Source organism: Ascaphus truei, chromosome 21 (assembly GCF_040206685.1).
Source record: "Ascaphus truei isolate aAscTru1 chromosome 21, aAscTru1.hap1, whole genome shotgun sequence".
NCBI classification, from domain to species: domain Eukaryota; kingdom Metazoa; phylum Chordata; class Amphibia; order Anura; family Ascaphidae; genus Ascaphus; species Ascaphus truei.
This window is the reverse complement of record NC_134503.1, coordinates 24,586,807-24,611,552: the sequence shown is the minus strand read 5'-3', so window position 1 is coordinate 24,611,552 and position 24,746 is coordinate 24,586,807. Positions and strand designations below refer to the sequence as shown.

At 47.7% G+C, this 24,746-nt stretch overlaps 1 protein-coding gene across 1 annotated transcript in view; it reads right to left on the bottom strand.

Annotated features, from left to right (window-relative positions):
- Positions 1-24,746, bottom strand: part of ADGRD2 (adhesion G protein-coupled receptor D2) — a 142,481-nt gene that overhangs the window by 115,641 nt on the left and 2,094 nt on the right. The window contains 4 exon segments of the mRNA XM_075579485.1: positions 20,087-20,175; positions 20,833-20,931; positions 23,267-23,905; positions 24,351-24,566. Coding sequence (XP_075435600.1) covers positions 20,087-20,175; positions 20,833-20,931; positions 23,267-23,905; positions 24,351-24,566 — 1,043 coding nt within the window.

The following is a 24,746-nucleotide window of genomic DNA, read 5'->3' as shown; positions in this document are numbered from 1 at the left end:
GCAGATTCAGCACCTCCACTCGCCCAGCGTCACAAGACCAGCATCGCTCTGACTGGCTGGTTAGCAAACCAAAAAGTCCAGCAAGTAAATTCCAGTCCTCTGGAGAGAGGGGAGCGGTGGCGTCTGGAATTGCAGGCTGATTTCAGTTCCAGGACATTTCAGGCTAGCTCCGTCAGGGTAAGCTTTGGATTCAGAAGCACCTGCACCTAGGAATGTCTAGTTGTCACCCCCAGACCCCCAGTAAGTGTGTCTTTTCTTATTTAGTTTGTGTAACATTGTGTGTCTGCCTTTTCCTGTGTATAAATGTACAATTTATTTAATTTACCTGTTTTGCTCAATGTATGATCCTGGTATAAAGGTGTAAATGACTGGTCTCCCGTGACACCTGTGTGATATTGGAAGTCAGAAATAAAACCAAGACCTCGGCTCAATAGATCCTTCCCCATTACCTGTATGTCTCCTCTAGCATTCTCTATCCAGTGTATGACGAGAGAGAGACAAAGAGCATTTCTTCCTATTCATCCCCAAAATAAGCCAATGCTTTACACAGGTATGCAAAGCCTGACAAATCCCTATAGACTTTTGGAATGTATATGTTTAGTTTTACACAAAGGAGCCAGCTTGAAGGTTTCGTGAAAATACATATACTGTTTTCATTATAGCGAAATGCGCTTGGCCGAGTGATTTAATTTTGCCAAAGCTCATCGAAAGGTTTTGGATTGTGGAGAAAATGTACGTTTCAAGCAAATTATTACAATAGAAGGTGACCTGGAGCTGTTTTTGCTCCTCGTGTAAATATTTCTGCCATTTGTAAATTATTTAGCAAAAATAATGATAATCAGGGTATTAAAAAAAACAAAAAAACATTGCCACTGATTATATGTACTGTATATATATTTATCTTTATTTATATAGCACCGAGAATGTACTCAGCGCTTTACAAAGACAATGCAGTACAGGGAATTATAATAATACAATAAGCGCAGCAAAGACATACAAGAGGAAATGAAATCTCTGCCCCAAAGAGCTTACAATCTAAGTTTTATGTGGGGAGAGTTGCAGAGACAGCAGGCTGAAATCAATGGTTAGTCGGGGTACTTGCAATGGTCAGGGCGGGCTGAAGAGAAGGGTAGTCGAGGTCCGTAAGCCGGGTCTGGTAACGTGAGACCAAAAGAATAAACGCGTTGCATGAACACAGCAAGAAACTGTCTTGCTTGTCTTGCTGTGACATCAATACTAGAAAACAAAAGCACCCTTTTTGACAGCACTCGTTGTATGTGATAGTGTAAAGATGAATGATTTAAAATGTAATCTTTTAATTCAACTGGTTAAAATAATTGCCAAAACATTAGAACCAAAAATTGTTTTGTTCCACCTTATAACAGCAGCTGATTTACGTCTGCTGTTTGCATCAAACCATCCCCTCTTTTATGTTTGTTTGTTGTCACACTGCAGTATATTCGTTGCTTTATATCGCACATTTTATTAAGGGGCTATAACTGGATACGGACTAGATCCGTGCCCCAGAGCCAGTCATCACACTTTGTGAGCTCTTGTGCCCAATATACACTACTGTCATCACTTAGACAGTGAGTTAACATCCATCTACTATATACCCAGTATCTTCAAGAGGTATATACATGTGTAAGATCAGTCTCATGTGTATATTCGTTGCTGTATATCGCACATTTTATTAAGGGGCTATAACTGGATATGGACTAGATCCGTGCCCCAGAGCCAGTTATCACACTTTGTGAGCTCTTGTGCCCAATATACACTACTGTCATCACTTAGGCAGTGAGTCAACATCCATCTACTATATACCCAGATTCTTCAAGAGGTATATACATGTGTAAGATCAGTCCCATGTTACCTGTTTTATTTACACAGGCTTTTTAAACTTTTGATTGCTGCACTAGGAGGTTTACTCTCATATATGGGTTTCTTCTCTGCCATTAGTCAGTCTGGTTAGATTTTGATCAACCACCTAGTTTGCAGTTTAAGGACTAATTAATGTTGTCTGTTTTTTGTGTTTTGTTATCAATGTCAGTTGGATTTTTGGTTCTAATGTTTTGGCAATTATTTTAACCAGTTGAATTAAAAGATTACATTTTAAATCATTCATCTTTACACTATCACATACAACGAGTGCTGTCAAAAAGGGTGCTTTTGTTTTCTAGTATTAATGTTGTTCTCTCTCTCCCCTTATTGCACCGTTGTTTATATCAAATATATATTTATTTGAGGCAGACGCGAGGGTTCCCTTTCTCTTCCCCCTTCCCTAGAGTATACTTGCTGTGACATCACTGGCCCCAGGTGGTCATTTGCCCCGTTAACCAGTCAACGGTAGGGTTGTGGGCTTGCAACCAAAGGGGACCTAATACTATAGGTGCTGAAGGTGGGTTGATTACCATGAAAGGGAGTAGCTCCTTATGTAGAACTCCGATGTTCACTACCAGGGGAAGGGACTCCTGGGCGATGGTACTGGGTCTTAAGTGTCTTCCGTCGATCACCGAAATCTCTAACGGAATCTCCAAAGAGCAAAGGGGAATTGTGTGCCGTTTGGCGAACAAAAGATGGAGGAAGTTACCCGCTGCTCCGGAATCCACGAAGGCCTGAGTAGAGACTGAGGCCGAACGCCATGAGAGGGAAACCGGCAGAAGAATCCGGGAAGGCACGGAGGGAGGAAGGATGGTAGCGATGTCCAGCGAATCCTCTTCCAATTTTACTGGGCACGGGTGTTTTCCTGGCCCCGCAACAAACAGGCAGCCACGGATCTGGTGGTCCTGGGACCCACAATACAGACACAAGCCCAAGGTACTGTATGCCTCCTACTTCTCTCCTGTTCTGACAGTCTGGTAGTACCCAGCTGCATAGTCTCGTCATCTGGAGGGGGCGGAGAAACGAAGTTTGGGGCCAACCGAGTAGTCGGGCTCCTAACAGCACACACTTCTCAGACAGGCATTCCTGCATTCTGAGATCGAGCCGTATGCCAAGAGAAATTAACTCCTCGCGGTCCATAGGGAGGTCCAGGCCGGTCAGCTCATCCTTTAAGTGCTCCAATAGTCCCTGCCAAAAGGCCGCTACTTGAGCTTCATTATTTAAGCCAGTCTCAGCCGCGAGGGTGCGAAACTCAATGGCGTATTGGCCTACCGTGCGAGTTCCCTGGCGAATCTGCAGGAGTGAAGCTGATGCTGAAGATATTCGTCCTGGAGCATCAAACACCAACTTGAAGGCACAGATGAAGGAGGGGAATCACTGATCAGGGATGAAAACCTTCTCCCAGAGCGTAGAGGACCAGGCCAGTGCCTCGTCAGTGAGAATAGAAACAATGTAGGCCACCCTAGCTTGGTGCGTGGTGAACATAGATAGTTGTAATCCAAATTGAATGAGCATTGATTAAGAAATCCCCTGCATGCCATACCGTAGAGGAGTTGGGATCTGAGGTTCCCTGATCGCTGGGGATAACGGGAGCGGTATCAGAGCCGCATCTGCAGCCCTCAAGTCCGGCTGATGTGTGCCTATGTGGGTGACCAAGTCCTGCCCGCATCACACATCGGTACCCGTTGTTGATCGTGTAGGGCGAGGCGTTGCTCATGATCCCCTAGAATTGTCCTTGCAGGGTAACGGCTCGTCCTACCTCAGCGGGGTCCATATTTGGGCCGAGCAAAATGTAACGATGCTCATCTCAAGCAGGGAACGGACCAGAAAGGGCTGAGGTAGGAAGGTGAAAGAACCAACCTGAGCCGAGGGACAGAGTCCTGATAGAGTAGTGAGTCGTAAGCCAAAGGTCAGGGCTGGCAGCAAAGTTGCGTAGTCGGTGTGGATGCAGAGGTCGAGGCAGGCTGAAATCAATGGTTAGTCGAGGTACTTGCAATGGTCGGAGCGGGCTGAAGAGAAGGGTAGTCGAGGTCCGTGAACCGGGTCTGGTAACGTGAGACAAAAAGCATAAACGCATTGCATGAACACAGCAAGAAACTGGAACTTTGCTCGGCAACTTCCTGCTAACAGGGCTGTCCTTTTAAAGGAAGTTGCCAGGAGTAAAAATGGACGATCCAGCCACAGAGGGCGAGCAAGAGTAAAATCCCGAACCGGAATGTGAAAACCCGGAAAGGATTTTACCAAACCTCATACTCAGTCGTAATTCAGTTCTTCTTTCCTAAATTGTGTGGAAAGACGATTGTAGCACTGAGATGGCATTGTGGGTGCGCTTACAGCAATGCACAGCTTGCTTGGTTTTGATGTAGAACCTATATCTGGATTGAATCACACCAGCAGCTTCCTTCATTTTTTTGTAGCATCTTTGCTGCTGACACTTCCTAACATCTGCCTGGAGTAAAATGGCACATTGCTTCAAATGTTCATAGTTCTCTCTTTGTCGTTGCATTCTCCATATTGACTGGAGAAGGCAGGCTGCTTTATTCTCCCTTTTCAACAAGTTTAGCTCATCAGCGAGAGAATTCTGTTTCTGGAGCTTGCTCTGAGTGTGCATCAATGCATCCTTCATTATATTTTGGAGCTCTGCGGATTTCTTTGCTGGCCTCCAGCGGGGTTGCCACCTCTCCGGGTTTTACCCGGGACTCCGGGTTTGGCATCCCCTTCTCCGGGCTCCGGGTTTGTCCCTGAAATCTCCGGGTGGGCGGGTTGTTACAGACAGGGCAGCACAGTAAGTGAGTTCGCATTGCTACATCACTCACAGATCCTCTGCATTTCTCACGGGTCTATCTGTGTGCAGAACTCACTTCCTCCCTTCACTGCCTACTACATCCGGGTCACAGCCCTATGCTCTACTGCGCATGCTCACAGGTAGGGGATCATGGGAGTTGTAGTTTTTATTAGACAAGATCGATTGGCACATAAGCAACACAGTAACATTCTTAGAAACCCTGCTAGAGAACACACACCACCCCCATGTATCTTATCTCCTCTCTCCCTTCTCCCTCTCCCTCCTCTCCCCCTCTCCCTTATCCCCCCCTCTCCCTTATCCCCCCCCTCTCCCTTCTCCCCCCCCCTCTCCACCCCCCCTCCCTTCTCCCCCCCCTCTCCCTTCTCCCCCCCTCTCCCTTCTCCCCCCCTCTCCCTTCTCCCCCCCCTCTCTCCCTTCTCCCCCCCTCTCCCTTCTCCCCCCCTCTCTCTTCTCCCTCCCTCTCTCTTCTCCCCCCCTCTCTCTTCTCCCCCCCTCTCTCTTCTCCCCCCCCTCTCTCTTCTCCCCCCCCTCTCTCTTCTCCCCCCCCTCTCTCTTCTCCCCCCCCTCTCCCTTCTCCCCCCCTCTCTCCCTTCTCCCCCCCTCTCTCTTCTCCCCCCCTCTCTCTTCTCCCCCCCTCTCTCTTTTTCCCCCTCTCTCTTTTTCCCCCTCTCTCTTCTCCCCCCCCTCTCTCTTCTCCCCCCCCTATCTCTTCTCCCCCCCTCTCTCTTCTCCCCCCTTTCTCTTCTCCCCCCCTCTCTCTTCTCCCCCCCTCTCTCTTCTCCCCCCCCCCTCTCTCTTCCTCCCCCTCTCTCTCTCTTCATCCCCCCCTCTCTCTTCTCCTCCCCCCCTCTCTCTTCTCCCCCTCTCTCTTCTCCTCCCCCCTCTCTCTTCTTCTCCCCCCCCTCTCTCTTCTCCTCCTCCCCCTCTCTCTTCTCCTCCCCCTCTCTCTCTCTTCTCCTCCCCCTCTCTCTCTCTCTTCTCCTCCCCCCTCTCTCTCTCTTCTCCTCCCCCCTCTCTCTCTCTTCTCCTCCCCCCTCTCTCTCTCTCTTCTCCTCCCTCTCTCTCTCTCTCTTCTCCTCCCTCTCTCTCTTCTCCTCCCCCTCTCTCTCTTCTCCTCCCCCCTCTCTCTCTCTTCTCCTCCCCCCCTCTCTCTCTCTCTCTTCTCCCCCTCTCTCTCTTTACAGTAAAGCTGCTTCAGTTCCTCCCTTTTGATATCAATGAGGTAACCTTGTCTTTGTTAAATTAACTCAAGTAAAGTTAACTGAGGTAAACATTGTAATAAATTAATATTGATCAGTGACGACTCGGTTTGCAACAATTGTCATCAGCGTTAGTTATAAATAATAGAAATGATGTAAGGTATAATTCCATATACCATTAATGCAGCAATAGTGCCAGCAATAGCAGTCTCCCGCCATCTCCCCCTGCAACTACTCTCAATATGGCTCCGCGGCGTCAAATGGCGCTGCGTTGCCATGCCAAAGGGAACGTCACGTGACGTAACAGCATCACGTGATGCTCGTTGCCATGACAATGAGACGCCACATGATGTCACGACGTCATGCGGTGCCACGTTGTCATGGCGACTTGACACCGCGTGACGTTACATAGCATCCCGTTGTCATGGCAACACAGTGTCATTTAAAAAAAAAAAAATCTCCGGGTTGACCGTCAGTCGAAGGTGGCAACCCTGGCCTCCAGCGATGCTCTGGTGATGCTCAGGGTAGCCTTCAGTTTCTCATGCTGTTCTGCAAGGACACACTGGATACTCAAACATTCCAGCAGCACTTGTACTTCGTTAGCAGCCTGCAGATTTTCTTCCTGCAGAGTTTGCTGCTTCTCTTCGGCAATCTGGAGGTGAGTACGCAGACCTTGCAGTTTGCTCTGCAGTAGGTGCTCTGCTTGTGTGTGTTGCTCCAATGCTTCTAACTTTACATGTTCAAATACTTTCTTCATTCATACGTTAGCTCTTGCAGCTTTTCATTCCTTTCACTGACGTGGTCCGTCAAACCAGAATTTTCCTCTTTCAGACTGGTATTTTCCCTTTTTGGCAGAAATATTTACACGAGGAGCAAAAACAGCTCCAGGTCACGTTCTATTGTAATAATTTGCTTGAACCCTTATTCAGGGCCTCCTTGTAGTCCTCCTTCCATTTACGCACTTCTGAGTTGGGACTTCCAGTCTCCTGGCTGAGACTTCTAGCTCCTCAGCGAGACTGTAAAATTCCTTTTTAGAGATTTCCAGTTCTGTGTGGCGACTGCTGATCTCCTGGTGTGAGGCATCCAGCTCTATGTGGAGAGCATGAACCTCATTCTGAGAGACATCCAATTCTTAATGGCAATTGTGCACCTCTTGCTGAGAGAGACTAATCTCTTTCAGTGTCTCCTCATACTTCTGTTTCAGATTAGCAATCATTGTCAGACTTGCTCTGCTTTTCCGCCATGGTGATAATAGTAGCGTTCGCAGTATCTAGATCAGTCCTTAGATCCTCCAATTCGGTCTTGGACTCCTAAATTGCGAGCACAGTCTTCTGTAGCTCAGTGTTATCTTCTATCTCCTGTTTCAATTGTTCACGGAGCAGATCACAGTCACGCCTGGCAGTTTGCAGCGCATCTTCAGGGCTGGTCAAGGGATCGTCATTTATTGGTTCCGGCTCCTCTTCTCTGGTATGTTTGGTTGAGGGTTTCTCACTGTCTGCACCAGACAGACACTTTTTTAGGGTATCTGAAGTCTGCCCTCTGTAGATTTTGTTCTTCCCAAGATGAATCCTCCATTTGTTCTAGGCTACAGGGCATCTTGGCTCCCCTTTTTCTCTTTGGGATCTGCGGGAGTGTCTCATCCTTCCATTGTAAGTAAAGAACCTCTTTTCTTTTTCCGCCTTTTTGTTTTGGACGACTCCGTCCCATCAGGGTCTCCTTCTCTATTTGAAACTTCAGCAGTTTCACCGTATCCACCATGCTCTTCTTGCAATTGCGTTAGCTGGCGTAAATATTCAGTTATCTGCTGCTCCCGCTCTTTCTCCCGCCGTTCACATTCTTCATCATAGAGACCGGTCTTTTCGGTGCATACCGAATTCAGGCACCTCCACCATCCTAGGGGTGTTTTGTGTGTGCGACTCGTTTCGGGTTCCACATAAGCGATATCTTCATCCTCATCCTCGTTGGACCGGAAGGGCGTCTCTTCTGTGGGGTTGGTTTCATTACAGCAACACCACATCTTGTCCTCCCTTTTTGCAGTATCAGGTATATTCTCCCCCCTGACCTCAGGAGGCGGTATTGCAGCGATTTTCTCTGTACAGTATATGCTAGAACCCCAGCTGGTAGTCCTACAGGTGAGCAGACTTTGCTTGCAGAGTTCGTAGCTCTCACAGGCATATCTGTGGACTTTTTCTTTTTCTTCTTAACTTTGGTAGATTCTGATACATCAGTAGTTCTGGGCACACCTTCTGTGTCATCAGTAATACTGGATGTGCACTTGCTAAGAAAAACTTCTGCATTATCCTTATGACCACAGCGCATTGCTTGCTGCAGCAGTTCCTTGTTGAAAAAAATATTCCTCTGGCTGCTGCCATTTTCCCAGGATAGGGATCATCCTCGTCATCAGAATAAGGTCTGAGCAGTGTGGCTGGGCTCTTTACATAAAGAACACATTTTCTTCTCCATTCTTGCAGTCTGTACTTAACTTCAGCTGGGCGCCATTTTAAAAACCCACAGGTCTTTTTTTTCCTTCACAAGTGATGGGGTAGACTCTGGTCACAGCATCAGTCCCTTGTGTGAGTGACCGTCTGTCGCAGTCCTCCCAGTCAAACTGTGGCGATGTGGCTTTCTCCAGTGCAGTGTAGCTTTCCTGCATGGTTGTGTAGCCCTTTAATTCTGGTCACTTCTGTTCTTTGTTTTGCTGCTCAGGCTGTTGCAGGAACTGTATGCAGGCAAAAGTACAAACAAATTCCCAGGCAGTCTCCGGGGCTCATCCCAACTTCTGACACCATATGTAAGAGACGTGCAGAGGTACACAGAGGGAGACCGATTGGGGGAAATTAAACCATGGCTTTATTCAGCTTGTCACTTTAAACAATAGTTTAAGGCTATATATATATATATATATTGTGATGCCCACATCACGTCGCAGTATCTTTTAGTACTGATTAAGGCTGAAAATATTGTATTTCTCTATACAGGGTTTATTTACAGGGTTAAATTATACAGACAGAGCTCAGTGCACATCCAGTGAAACTCATACACGGTACAGTGCCTAAATATATATGTATAAATATCTATTAACTAAAATGGTCTTTTAAAAATATATATATTGCCATGCTCAGTAGCACTCCTCTGTGACACTCATATGCTTATATATATGTTGTGGTTATTTTGGGAGTTCAATAGGAGCTTGTTAGGTGTCCAGTATGTTTTGCAATTCTTGTTCAGCTAGTCTTAGCTGATTGGAGGGTGGCATCCTCCTACCTAATTGAAGCTTACCCCCTCCCACATTTAAATGGTTAAAAGCTCACTCCATAGCATCTCCCACTCTCACGGGAACTTGCTTGCTTGCAGTATGATTGTGACAAATCTAATACAGAGTGCTTTTCCTGGTAATGTACAGGTTAATAAAAGCTTCAATCAGACTTAGAACTTTGCAACTAAAATTGACAGATTTATTATAAATCATTCTTCCTGGTATTGCACAGGTTATTAAGAATTTATATTAGTGTTAGGGACCCTTGAGAATGTGGTCTGCCGTGCAGTGGCTCAGGGGCTTCCAACAATTTGGCCAAAATGTTAAACTAAAAGAACATTTTAGTTCATAGATATTTATACATATATATTTAGGCACTGTACCGTGTATGAGTTTCACTGGATGTGCACTGAGCTCTGTCTGTGTTTTATGTTCTGTCTCTGGTTTTAAATTAAATTATACACCAACAGGCCCATCATCCCTTTAAGCCAAAACAAATCATAAAAATAACACATACTCCTTCATAGGAGTCTAACTACACCTTAGCTGCAGCCCTTTTTAGCTGTCGCTGGACAACTAAACTGGCTCCCAGCTTAAACATGTACTAACATATGCACTGTTCCATATGAACAGTCTTAGGTGCATTAATATATCTCTTATCTTTTTCTGCTGTAATTCCCTCTGGACCCTGCGATAGTTCAGAGAATCACTCTGTAGTTCAAATATCCTGGACAGGACATCGCTGCTTCAGCACAGTCTCGTGTCCTTCCATCTTCTTACTGGGATTTACTACCCAGGCTGTCCCAGCAGGCTCCGCGACCACCGTCCAGTGAGCCTAGGGGACTCTGCCAGCTTCACCGAGCTGGGGGGACCTCTGTTTCCTTCTCTGAGGAAAAGCAGTCTCTCCCAGTGTAGTCACTTCCTGACTTTTAAAACTCCCTGTGCAATCAGGAGTCCAGCCTGCTCAATTAGTTGCAGCTGTAGCAAGCTTTCCAGGAGGATTAAATGATTGAATGCTGGAAAGCACCCTTACTGCACTATTCCAGCACCTTTAGATAGAGATTCTATCACAATATATGCAAATAAACAAACAGCCTATCCCTTTGTAAGGGCTAACTCACTTCCACAGTCCCTATCTGCAAGGCTGGGAGGAAAATCCCCTTACCAACCTATTACCCCAAAGTCTAAAGAGGTACCTGTAAGCAGGTGGCCCTTCATGTCAGTCTCTGCTTCTGGGCCTGGATGGGTGTTCATTGAGGGGGCAGGCTCTTGCAGGTTCCTGGGTTCGCTGCACCCTTGAAGAGAGGTCTGGTCCCCTGGTGTCTTGATATCAGCACACAGTCATGCCGGTGAGCTTAAGAGTCCCTTGGCCTGCTCCCAGCAGGAGATGTTACCCTTGTCTGATTAACCAGGTGTAGCTGGTTAATTGTCTAGCTGCAATTAACCAGCTCCCTGCTCGATTCCTCAGACCACTAGAGGCTTATATTGCAGCCTAATTTAACAGGTTTACACTGCTGCTTACACGGGCGCTGACGCTTACACGGGCGCTGCTGCTTACACGGGCGCTGCTGCTTACACAGGTGCTGCTGCTGCTTACACAGGTGCCACCGCTTTCAACAAAAAACAGAAGTACTCAATGCTACATCCAATATGCCAAAAAATACATAGTTAAATACTTAAATGTTTGTGTTCCCGTGAGTAAGGGTCATTTAGTTAAACCCTTTGGCCAAAGCCGTTATAAGCCTGCAGCAACGTCACGGCATGACCAGTATGCAGGTACTAACAATACCTGTGAAAAGTCTCATTTACCTCTTCTGTAGAGGGAGAATGGTCTTAATAGGCCTGTCCTGCATAGGTACATGAAAAATACACGTGACATAATAATAGAACACATAATGGGAATAAACGATTGAGGCATAAAATGAACATTAAGAAAAGGAGTCCCTGTCCCGAAGAACTTACACTCTAATTGGTTGGTAGAAAGAACGTACAGAGACAGTAGGAGAGTTTCTGGTAAGTGCGTCTTACATAAGGGGCCAAGGTTTATGTAAGAGGTGTATGGTATCAGCTACGGAGGTACCCATATGCTTCCTTAAGGAGGTGTGTTTTAAGATGGGTCTTGAAGGTGGATAGAAAGGGTGCTAGTCGGATATTGAGGGGAAGGACATTCCAGGAGGTTTGGGGCAGTGAGTGAGAAAGGTATAAGGCGGGACAGGGCGTTAGATACAAAAGGGGTAGAGAGAAGACATCCTTGAGCAGAACGTAAGAGACGGGCTGGTGCATAGCAAGAAATTAGGGCTGAGATGTAAGGAGGGGCAGAAAGGGTATAGTGAGACATTAGGGTGAGATATAAGGGGGGGGGCAGATAAGGGTATAGAGAGATATTAGGGTGAGATATAAGGGGGCTGGCAGAGAAGGGTATAGTGAGATATTAGCGTGAGATGTAAGGAGGGGCAGATGAGTGTATAGTGAGATATTGGGGAGAGATGTAAGGGGGGGCAGAGGAAAGTATAGTGAGATATTAGGGCTGAGATGTAAGGAGGGGCAGAGGAGGGTATAGTGAGATATTAAGGTGAGTTATTTCTGCTTTTCCTGCTATAGAATATCAGCATCCCAACTGTTATTCATGCTACTCAAACAACGTGAGATTCTGTAGCAGAAGACCAATACTATATTAGAATGGACTCCATTTGCATGGTATGTAGGAGAGGTTCAGTGGGGAAGGTGTCAGTTTGGCATACACAAGTTTGGGGCTTTAGATCCTGCATTTACACTTTGTATGATTTGGGGTAAATGTCCTTTTTTTCTCCCTGTGTTTCCCCAGAATATAATAGAAAATGACATGTTTACTTATCTTCTTTTCCACTAACTCACTCTCTGTCTGGATTAGCCTCTTAATAAACACAAATCATGAGGGATCTTTAAAAGTGCTGATGGAGGAAGCTTTTCAGAGATTTCTCTCTCCTGGACTCCTGGAGAATCCTCAACCCTGAGGTAAAGGACTATTCTTTTTTTTCCTCGAGACCCCATGGGACATTCTCTAGAATAGATTATGTTATGGTTGAATCCTCACTTTGTAACTGTCTTGCTGTCGCAAAGATATGCCCCACTGCCTGGTCAGATCACAGCTCAATTGTAGTAACCTTCAAAAACTGGAGCCTCACACACAAACCCATGAGTTGGAGGTTAAACGAATCCCTACTCTGCAACCCAGAGGTTGTAGAAGAATTTAGGGAAACACTTAAAACCTATTTTGAAATTAACGATACTGTATCTGTGTCACAGAAGACCTTGTGGGAGACCCACAAAGCTGTTATTAGAGGAAAGTTAATAGAGATTGGAGCTGGGGGAAAAAAAGCAGAAGTTACAGGATATAAATACAGTAGACTAACCCAAGAACTAGAAAAGGCTGAGAGACTACACAAAACAAACCCCTCAGATATACATTTTAAACATATGACCCAAACTAAGGAACAACTACATTCTTTACTATTAGACAAAATAGAAAAGCTATGCGCTGGACGCAACAAAAAATATTATCAACAAGGAAACAAGGCAGACCACCTATTAGCAAATAAGTTACACCAGAAAAAGAATATATCTCAAATATTTTCAATTCAAAATAAAATCGGGCAAGAAATATACGACCCAATCCAGATAGGAACTGAGTTTAAACAATATTATGAAAAATTATATAATCTGTCAAAAAGTAATCAGAAAGTACAAAAGAACCCAGGTCTGTCCTCTTCTTTTATGCATAGATGTACCTTACCAAAGGTATCTACCATAGATAAAGACAAACTCGAAACCCACAGGTCTAGGGATAGTAGAACTCATTAAAACACTGAGAAATGGGAAAACACCTGGGTCGGATGGCTTTTCGAGTAAATATTATCAAAAATTCTGCGCAATACTGGTCCCCCATCTAACAAAATTATTTAATGCATTTCTAAAAGGAGAAAGCCCCTCAAAAGAAATGTCTCAAGATACTGTAGCAGTAATACATAAAGAAGGAAGAGACCTTCTAAATTGTGACAGCTACCGCCCCATTTCTCTGCTCAACTCAGATATAAAAATAAACGCCAAGGTCTTGGCTAACAGGTTAAAATCAATCAGGCCTACAGTAATTCACCCCGATCAAGTGGGCTTTGTAACCGGTAGACAAGCCTCAGATAATACCAGGAGGCTAGTCAACATTATGCATATAGCCCAATCAGCAAAATGGCAACTGATGGTCTTAAGCCTAGATGCGGAAAAGGCCTTTGATAGGCTAGATTGGGAATTCATGTTTAATACATTAGAGGCGTTTGGTTTTGGCTCAGTCTCTATGAATGGGGTAAGGGCCCTCTACGAATCTCCAACAGCAGCCATAGCAATTAATGGGCAGCTCTCCAATAACAAATGTCAAAGACAGTGTTGTCCCCTTCACTCCTGCTATTTGCTCTCTCTATAGAGCCACTAGTTATTTTATAAGAGACTCTAAAGATATATCTGGGTTCAAAGTAACGAAAGAGGAATTTAAAATAGTTTTATTCGCTGATGACATAATTTTAACAATCTCTAAGCCCTTGACGTCCCTTCCTAAACTTTTTAGTATATTGTCTGAATTTGGCACTCGCTCGGGATTTAAAGTCACTCACTCTAAATCAGAGGCTTACGGTATTAACATTCCCCAGCAATTGACAAAATTGTTGCAGATTAATTTCGATTTGAAAAGGGACCCAAAATCATTAAAATATCTAGATATCTAATTCCCGAAAGACATCAATTCATTATACTGTATAAAGCCAACTATACCCCCCTTCTCAAAAACAAAAGAAAAAAAGCTGTGTGTGCTGTGCACGCGCATAGTAAGTGAAACTTCTTTGACTTTTGTCACAGAAATTGACTTATAACGCGCGTGCTCGGCACACGTGTCAGTCAGTGTATGTGTCAGTCAGTGTGTGTATGTGTGTCAGTCAGTGAGTATGTATGTGTGTCAGTCAGAGAGTATGTATGTGTGTTTGTTTGTGTGTGTGTCGGTCACTGTGTGTATGTGTGTCGGTCACTGTGTGCATGTGTGTCGGTCACTGTGTGCATGTGTGTCGGTCACTGTGTGAATGTGTGTCGGTCAGTGTGTGCATGTGTGTCAGTCAGTGTGTGCATGTGTGTCAGTCAGTGTGTGCATGTGTGTCAGTCAGTGTGTGCATGTGTGTCAGTCAGTGTGTGCATGTGTGTCAGTCAGTGTGTGCATGTGTGTCAGTCAGTGTGTGTGTGTCAGTGTGTGTGTGTGTCAGTGTGTCAGCCAGTGTGTGTGTGTGTGTGTGTGTGTCAGTGTGTGTTAGTCAATGTGTGTGTGTTTCAGTCAATGTGTGTGTGTGTGTGTGTGTGTCAGTGTCTGTCTCTCTCTGTGTTGTGTGAATGTCTCTCTGTGTCGGTCAGTGTGCATATGTGTGTCAGTCAGTGTGCGTGCGTATGTGTGTCAGTCAGTGTGCGTGCGTATGTGTGTCAGTGTGCGTGCGTGTCAGTGTGCGTGCGTGTCAGTGTGCGTGCGTGTCAGTGTGTGTGTGTCAGTCAGTGTGTGTGTGTATGTGTGTCAGTCAGTGTGTGTGTGTGTGTATGTGTGTCAGTCAGTGTGTGTGTGTGTATGTGTGTCAGTCAGTGTGTGTGTGTGTGTGTGTGTGTGTGTGTGTGTCAGTCAGTGTGTGTGTGTATGTGTGTCAGTCAGTGTGTGTGTGTGTATGTGTGTCAGTCAGTGTGTGTGTGTATGTGTGTCAGTCAGTGTATGTGTCAGTCAGTTTGTGTGTATGTGTGTGAGTCAGTGTGTGTATATGTGTGAGTCAGTGTGTGTGTGTATGTGTGTGAGTCAGTGTGTGTATGTGCGTCAGTCAGTGTGTGTATGTGTGTCAGTCTGTGTGTGTGTGTGTATGTATGTGTGTCAGTCAGTATGTGTGTATGTGTGTCAGTCAGTGTGTGTATGTGTGTCAGTCAGTGTGTGTGTGTGTGTGTGTGTGTATGTGTGTGTATATGTGTGTGTATATGTGTGTGTGTCTCTCTTTCTGTGTCCTGCCCTCTCTCCTGACTCCCCCCCACCCCAGGCGGAGCTGCGGCTCTGTCTGAGTCTCTCCCCCCCCCTCCCCCTCCTGTCCCCTCCTCCCCTTCCCCCCTCCCCCACGGAGACGCGGCCGCACTGGGCCCGCCGTATGTGAGGGGCTGATACCGTGATTAAGAGCCCCCCCCCTCCGGCAGTGCTGCGTGGGAAGCGGCACGCTCAAACCCCCCGCTTCCCGCGTTACCGGAGCAGGAGCCAGGAGCGCACGATAACGTCTGTGCACGCATGTGTGGCACATGCCGACAGCGCAGCGGCCGTCATGATCCTGGGGCTCCTCTCCTCCTCCCGCACCGGCGGCACTCAGTCAGTGGGACTCGGGGAAGGGGAAGCAAGAGGGAGGAGAGAGGCTGAGCAGCGGCTCCTCCTCTCACAGCCGGAGGACTTGCGGGGCTTCCGCCATCTTGGTACACCCACAGTACCGGAAGCTCTGCGCACGTCTAGGGGTAACGGTGGCCGTTAGGAGCGTCGCCGGCGGCTATCAGCGGCGGCTATTTGCGGCCACCGTTAGGAGCGTCGCCGGCGGCTATCGCAGCCGCATGTCACAGCAGGCGTGGGGGGGGGGCAGGGGAGTTACGTCACTTCCGTTTCATTTTCGTCTCCTTCGCTCCAGTTTTGCCCCATGAGAATAGGTGCCACTAAAGAAGTTTCACTTCAAAAACTGGAGAGTGAGCTAGCACAATGGTCGACATTTCCGATTTCGTGGTTGGGGCGTATATGGGCAATGAAGATGGATGTCCTGCCACGTCTTTTATATTTGTTTCACTCTTTACAGATTCGTGTCCCACCTCAGGAGATAGCTGTTTTTTAAGGGACACTTACTAAATTCGTATTGAACAATAAAAAACCCTGAATCAAAAAGGATATTTGAACAAAAGAACTCGGAGGTCTAGCTATGCCGAATAGTCTTAATTATTATAAGGCAACTCAATTGGGACAATTGGTGATGAAGCGGCTCATTCCTCCAACATCTAAAAGATGGGTCAATCTGACCTCACCGGTACAGTTGGCAGATATAATCTAATTATCTACTATATATTTGTGAAATCACTGTATGTCTGCGTCCCAAGGGTCAATCGCATTGGACCTTGGCCCTGTCACTCCGGCTCAGGCCATGCCCGCCCCCGCACACCTCTCATTGGCCTACGTCCAACACCAATGCCACACTGTCCCACCCCTCACTGACTCTCATTGGCCTGCGTCCAATGCCCGCCCCCACACACCTCTCATTGGCCTGCGTCCCACCCCTCACTGACTCTCATTGGCCTGCGTCCAATGCCCGCCCCCGCACACCTCTCATTGGCCTGCGTCCCACCCCTCACTGACTCTCATTGGCCTGCGTCCAATGCCCGCCCCCGCACACCTCTCATTGGCCTGCGTCCAACACCAACACCAACACACACACATTCACACAACACCAAACACTGCAGACTGCCTCTTCAAACCCCCCCCTCCCCTCCACGCCACACATCTCCCTCCCGCAACCGGACCGCGAGGCCGCGGCCTCCACTCACACACCATGGCAACGATGTCCCTCCCCCTATCCCGCCACCTCACACAGTGTAGCTCCCGCGAACCGCACAGCACGCCTCATCTCCTGCACCTCACACAGCTCCCTACCGCAACCAGACCGCGAGGCCCCCTACCCTGCTACACCATGCCACCAATGTCCCTCCCCCTATCCCGCTAGCTCACACAGTGTAGCTCCCACGAACCGCACAGCACGCCTCACATCTCCTGCACCTCACACATCTCCCTACCGCAACCAGACCGGAAGGCCCCCTACCCCGCTACACCATGCCACCAATGTCCCTCCCCCTATCCCGCTAGCTCACACAGTGTAGCTCCCGCGAACCGCACAGCACGCCTCACATCTCCTGCACCTCACACAGCTCCCTACCGCAACCAGACCGCGAGGCCCCCTACCCCGCTACACCATGCCACCAATGTCCCTCCCCCTATCCCGCTACCTCACACAGTGTAGCTCCCGCTACACACCACTCCCTCCCGCTACACACCACTCCCTCCCGCTCCATTCCCTCCCCGGCGGGGGAACAGGCAGGCTGCCACGCGGCGCCTAAGATGGCGGACCCCCTTCCTCCCTCGCGCTCCATTCCCTCCCGCTCCACTCCCTCCCGCTCCACTCACCACCCTCCCGCTCCATTCCCTCGTGCTCCACTCACCACTCCCTCCCGCTACACACCACTCCCTCCCGCTACACACCACTCCCTCCCGCTACACTCACCTCCCTCCCCGGCGGGGGAACAGGCTGCCACGCGGCGCGTAAGATGGCGGACCCCCTTCCTCCCTCGCGGCGCCGAGTGAGAAGATGGCGGCGGCCGGAAGTACAGGTAGGTGTCGTGTGTGTGTGTGTGTGTGTGTGTGTGTGTGTGTATTTGTGTGTGTGACACTGCCCCCCCTCCTGTCCACTGCCCCCCCTCCTGTCCACTGCCCCCCCTCCTGTCCACTGCCCCCCCTCCTCCTGTCCACTGCCCCCCCCCTCCTGTCCACCGCCCCCCCTCCTGTCCACAGCCCCTCCCCTCCTGTCCACAGCCCCACCCCTCCTGTCCACTGCCCCCTCTCTCCTGTCCACTGCCCCCCCTCTCCTGTCCACTGCCCCCCTCTCCTGTCCACAGCCCCCCCCTCCTGTCCACTGCCCCCCTCTCCTGTCCACTGCCCCCCCTCTCCTGTCCACTGCCCCCCTCTCCTGTCCACTGCCCCCCCTCTCCTGTCCACTGCCCCCCCTCTCCTGTCCACTGCCCCCCCTCTCCTGTCCACTGCCCCCCTCTCCTGTCCACTGCCCCCCCTCTCCTGTCCACTGCCCCCCCTCCCCCCTTCCCACCGCCTCCCCTCCCCCTTCCCACCGCCTCCCCTCCCCCTTCCCACCGCCTCCCCTCCCCCCTTCCCACCGCCTCCCCCCCCCTTCCCACCGCCTCCCCTCCCCCTTTTGATAACATCCCAGATCATCTTTATATTATTATCTCGCTACATTGGGTTCCCGAGAAAAGGATAGATATACAGTAAGTTGGCTTGGGAGAAGGAACTGGGTGAAGAACTTGATGGGGAGGATTGGCAAGACATCTGGGAAGCAGTGGCCAAGAGCTCCACCTGTACTCTAATAAAAGAAAATTCCTACGAATTACTTTAGAGATGGTACAAAACACCCCACAAAACTAAATTTAATTAACCCAAATACTTCCCCATTATAGAAAAAAGAAACAAAGTTCTGGATATCAGTGCTTCAGAGCCATGAATAAAGAAACAGCAATATATGTAGCTGCTTGAGATTTATAAACTTGCTTGAAGATGGACAATAAATACATCAGTGGGTGTCTGTATATAGTCCATAACTGAATGTGAGCTCAGAATAAGGTGGTATATATATATATAAAGTCCTGCGGTAGATAATAAAGCCAATGTCTGTTAATTTGCACTCATGACTTGTTCTCCTCCTGTGTGGACAAACCAACCCTACAGCATAACACACAAATATACAGTCTTCTTCCCAAAGCCTGGTGACTGTGATGTGGGATAATAAGAGTACTCACAGTCTGATGCAGTCCGATTCCAGTGCGTGCCTCACGCTGACAGCGTCACACAAGAAATCCAAACCGGTGAAAAAAGCGGAGCACAGCAGGCAAAAATTAGGGGCTACAATGCAAAGACTACATTTAAAACAACTTTAATTAGTTAGGTGACAACATGGAATAGGCAAGGTAAGCCACTAACGCGTTTCGCCCTTTATGAAAGAGTGATAAAGCGCAGAACGCGCGAAACGCATTAGGTGACAACATGGAATAGGCAAGGTAAGTCACTCTAACGTGTTTCGCGCATTCGGCGCTTTATCACTCTTTCCTAAAGGGCAAAACGCGTTAGTGACTTACCTTGCCTATTCCATGTTATCACCTATCTAATTAAAGTTGTTTTTAAATGTAGTCTTTGCATTGTAGCCCCTAATTTTTGCCTGCTGTGCTCCGCTTTTTTCACCGGTTTGGATTTCTTGAATTTCCCCATTATGTTGGAGAAGTTGCGGACAGAGAGGATCCCTGTCCCACATTTGGCTGGACTGCCCTAAGATTCAGCCCCTGTGGGAGAATATATTTAAGTTTATTATTGATAGTACTGGGGCCAAAGTGCCAAGAGATCCATGTTTCCTACTCCTAAACAAACCATTAGAAGGTTTGAATAAAACTGATTTAAAATGAACAGTACATATTCTCAATGCTACCAAATGCCTAGTCGCTAGATGCTGGAGGCAGACCAACCCCCCACATATAGAAAGGCCAGGGAACAAATATCCCATGTTATGCTCATGGAGAATTTGATGAGGTATCTTGGAAATTCCATGACTGGGTTCCGGAAGGCCTAGGACCCCTTCTATTATAAGGTCATATATTTATACTCCTATGAATAAAGACAAGAGCCGAGAGTTACTGTATGGTTGATTTTTGGAATTATATATGTGGTACAGTACGAGTAAGGGAAAAAATATATACTGTGTTCATTGAAGTGTTGTATTAAAATAGTGACACCAGCCCCCCCCCCCCCCACCCACACCCCCCCCTCTCCCATCCCCCCTCCCCCGCCTCCTTTTTTATTTTTGGTTTGTTTCCATGGTGTTTCCATCTGTCGCCATTTTGGATGTCAATATTATTAGTCTATGTAAAAGGATACTTGGTGTTAAAAGTGTATATTGTCAAAATGGAAAACCATATGAAAGTACAAATAAAGAGATATGTATAAAAAAAAAAAGTGCTGCTGGATATAACACAAATATTTCTGTCTTTATCACAAATCGAGTCCACTATTTGCATATATTCCTATTTAATGGGAGATCAGAAATGTGTCAAACTTACCAAAGTCCTGTTAGCAATTGTATTTACTCGGCTGGAGAAAGTCTGTCTGCGCTTCACCTTGATAGTATTTCTCAATCTTTCATATACATCTGAAATTGTACGGAAAGACCCATTCAGCTTGTTTATAGTTCACAGTGTATTTATTAATTACCCGATTAATTAGCAATGTGTACAAGGCCGGGGGCAGTTCTGCTTGCCAGACACCGTCCACAGCCAGCAACATTGGGCTCCATCGCTGCATTTTATATCTCTTAATTCAGGACTTTGTTACACAGTATTTCTACTTCGAGCTAAAATAAATGTCTCTATTAACTTTCTGGCCAGCGGCAGAACGGTGTGGATAGAGTATCTCGGAGCGCCCCTTGGAACCTGTGCTTGGCCGCGCCCATGTATCCTGTCCAAAATGTTTTCCTAACATCTGCAAAAGTTATTCGTCTCTTTTCAGCATTAGCCCTTCATTTACCGCAGATGTTGGGGTCTATGGTGCCCCATTGTCGGGTTACAGCAAGGGCGGCCAACTACAGCCCTCATGAGCCACCAAAAAGGTCAGATTTTCGGGATACCCCTGCTTCAGCATAGGTGGCTCAATCAGTGGCTCAGTCCACGACTGGTTGGATGACTGAAGTAGGTGCCCCCTGGTCTATATTAACCTCTTTATGATGGAAAGATAATGCAGGTACGTGCGCTTGTGGTCCGTGGATTTTGCAGGACTGGAGTTGGCCACCCGTGGGTTTGACTTCACTTACCCTGCGTGTAGTGACAGACAAAGGGTAACTCCTTCATGCAGGGGGTGTAACCCCTTCCTCTCTCGCCCGCTTGCAGAATTTGACATTCCTCAGAATTTCCTAAAAGCAGAAAAAAGGAAATTATAATAAGATAAGTGGAGTCTCAGGCCTAGGACAGAAGGTAGAGGGTCATGCGTGGAATAGATTTCCAGTGGCAGATTTCCCATTAAGCCTACGGTGGCAACATTTGGGGGAGGCAACATTTCCTCCCCCCTCACCCCCATATACAGAGGTCCTGCTCTATTCCCCACTGCTTGCCAGAGGAGAGCATAGGGGCCTCTGTAAAGGTCTTACCTTCTCCTTCATGCCACCATCCTCCTTCTTCTCTCTATCTCTCTCATCCCCCCCTCTCTCCCTCTCTCTCTCTCTCTCTCGCTCTCTCTCTCTATCTCATTCCCTCTCTCTCTCACTCACTCCCTCTCTCTCATTCCCTCTCTCTCTCTCTCTCTGTCATTCCCTGAAACTCACTCCCTCTCTCTCATTCCCCCTCCCTCTCTCACTCATTCCCTCGCTCTCTCTCTCTGTCATTCCCTCTCTCTCTCAATTCCCCCCCTCTCTCTCTCTCTCTCATTCCCTCTCTCTCTGTCATTCCATCTCTCTCTCATTCCCTCTCTCTCTATCATTCCCTCTCTCTCTGTGTCATTCCCTCTGTGTCATTCCCTCTCTTTCTCTCTCTCATTCCCCCCCCCCTCTCTCTCTCTCTCTGTCATTCCCTCTCTCTCTCTGTCATTCCCTCTCTCTCTATCATTCCCTCTCTCTGTGTCATTCCCTCTGTGTCATTCCCTCTCTTTCTCTCTCTCATTCCCCCCCCTCTCTCTCTCTCTCTGTCATTCCCTCTCTCTCTGTGTCCTTCCCTCTCTCTCTCTCTGTCGTTCCCTCTCTCGCTCTGTCATTCCCTCTCTCTCTGTCATTCTCTCCCTCTCTCTCTCTCTCTCTCTCTCTGTCATTCCCCCCCTCTCTCTCTCTCTCTCTCTCTCTCTCTCTCTCTCTCTCTCTCTCTCTGTCCTTCTCTCTCTCTCTGTCATTCTCTCTCTCTCTGTGTCATTCCCTCTGTGTCATTCCCTCTCTTTATCTCTCTCATTCCCCCCCTCTCTCTCTCTCTGTCATTCCCTCTCTCTCTGTCATTCCCTCTCTCTCTCTGTCATTCCCTCTCTCTCTGTGTCATTCCCTCTGTGTCATTCCCTCTCTTTCTCTCTCTCATTGACCCCCCTCTCTCTCTCTCTCTCTCTCTCTCTCTCTCTGTGTCATTCCCTCTCTCTCTGTGTCATTCCCTCTCTCTCTCTGTCATTCCCTCTCTCTCTGTGTCCTTCCCTCTCTTTCTCTCTGTCGTTCCCTCTCTCGCTCTGTCATTCCCTCTCTCTCTGTCATTCTCTCTCTCTCTCTCTCTCTCTCTCTGTGTCATTCCCTCTCTCTCTCTCTCTCTCTCTCTCTCTGTGTCATTCTCTCTCTCTGTCATTCCCTCTCTCTCTCTGTCATTCCCTCTCTCTCTCTCTGTCATTCCCTCTCTCTCTCTCTCTGTCATTCCCTCTCTCTCTGTCATTCCCTCTCTCTCTGCATTCCCTCTCTCTCTGTCATTCTCTCTCTCACTGTCATTCCCTCTCTCACTGTCATTCCCTCTCTCTTTGTCATTCCCTCTCTCTCTGTCATTCCCTCTCTCTCTGTCATTCCCTCTCTCTCTGTCATTCCCTCTCTCTCTCTCTATCATTCCCTCTCTCTGTGTCATTCCCTCTCTCTGTGTCATTCCCTCTGTGTCATTCCCTCTCTTTCTCTCTCTCATTCCCCCCCCCCCTCTCTCTCTCTGTCATTCCCTCTCTCTCTATCATTCCCTCTCTCTCTGTGTCATTCCCTCTCTTTCTCTCTCTCATTCCCCCCCCCCCTCTCTCTCTCTCTCTCTCTCTCTCTCTCTCTCTCTGTGTCATTCCCTCTTTCTCTGTGTCATTCCCTCTCTCTCTCTGTCATTCCCTCTCTCTCTCTGTCCTTCCCTCTCTTTCTCTCTGTCGTTCCCTCTCTCGCTCTGTCATTCCCTCTCTCTCTGTCATTCTCTCTCGCTCTCTCTCTCTCTGTGTCATTCCCTCTCTCTCTCTCTCTCTCTCTCTCTCTGTGTCATTCTCTCTCTCTGTCATTCCCTCTCTCTCTCTGTCATTCCCTCTCTCTCTCTCTGTCATTCCCTCTCTCTCTGTCATTCCCTCTCTCACTGTCATTCCCTCTCTCTCTGTCATTCCCTCTCTCTCTGTCATTCCCTCTCTCTCTGTCATTCCCTCTCTCTCTGTCATTCCCTCTCTCTCTGTCATTCCCTCTCTCTCTGTCATTCCCTCTCTCTCTCTCGCTCCCATTGCTTTTTTAGTTTTCAGGCTTCACCACACTCCATTCTTCACGCACGCAAATCAATTCTTACCGGGGCAAACAAACTGAAGATTTGTTTCTTGCAAAGTGGGCTCAATTTCCAGTCGGTGTATTCCCCACCCAAATATGACCCCTTGTTCCAGCACACTGCAGGATCTGACCCGTTCTATCTGGTCATCACTTAGGACTTTCGACCAAACGTTCAAATCAGTGATATTGCCACTAAACGACTCCTTCTCTTTGAATGTACCCCCAAACGAATCCTGATCTTGGCCAACAATGAAGGTCCCCCCCTCGATGATGTCCTTAGAGGCGGACAACTTGGTAGAAGAAACTTTCCTTTTGCCATCTGCATAGAAGGCCCAGGTGCCGTTCCATTTTTGCCAAGTGACACAGAAGTGATGCCACTGCCCGTCACTGCGGAACACGGGAGAGTACGGCGAATGCTGCTCGTGGACTATGATGGCGAAACGGACAAAACCTCCCTCATCGGTCATTCCCCGCAGCTGAAATTCATTGAAGAACTTTGGCACCGCGTAGGAGAAGATGGTCGCAGAATCTGTGTTGCTGCCATCCCACTGGATGTGCGCACAGGCCGTTACCGCGGCCAAAGACGGGAAGTTGACCAGTAACTTTGCATATTTAGTGTCTGTTCTGTTCTCAAACACCAGGACCGAACGTGGCTGGATCCCTGAGAAGGAACATACAGAAACGTCTTGTATATGAATCTAAGCAAGCACAGCAATGACTCTCAAACTGTGCTCCTTAAGCCACCGATGGTCGCCAAAGACCTTCTGCTACCAGTGTGGCCTTTGCAATGCATTTTCTATCGCGGCTAATGGCTGCTTTTTATATCAAGGTCGACAAGTTTTAAATATATCTTAGAAGTATATACAAATATGCTGATGAACAGAGGCGAGTATAAGTAGAGTAACTCTTCCAAGTGATTATTAACACGGAAGTGGTCTGCGATATAGAAGAGATTGGGGAACACTTTCCCTAGCAGCAGCTGTAACTTCGCAGCGAGCAGAATACACGTCTTGGCGCTGTAGAAAATATCTGCTTGATCTCTATATCACAATAATAACACAACACCCGTGTAGAATCTCCTAACCATTCTCTTCATGGGAACTTACGTTTAGATGTCTCCCTCTCGTTCAGCCAAACGGGGAATCGCACCTGATCGGATTGCAGAAGCTGCGCAGGAAATCGCTGGCGTCCTTTCGTCTCAGAGAGCAGAGAGGCAAACTTGTGCTCACAATACTTCTCAGCGTGCCATCTGCTCATTGGTTGACTCACATATTCATACACCCCCTGGGCGGTGTCAATGAAACCTGGAGATGGATCAGCTTCTGGAAAAAAGTATCGGGTGCTCAATGGGAGTTTCCGTGCCATAGTGCCACAACCGGCACTACTAGAGTTTAATTTCAAAAGAAACCCCTCAGTATTATAGATCTACCTCTAACTAGCTGAAAGAAGTCGGTGTTGCTTGGGAATTATAAGGATTGAATTCTCATGTATTATGACACCAG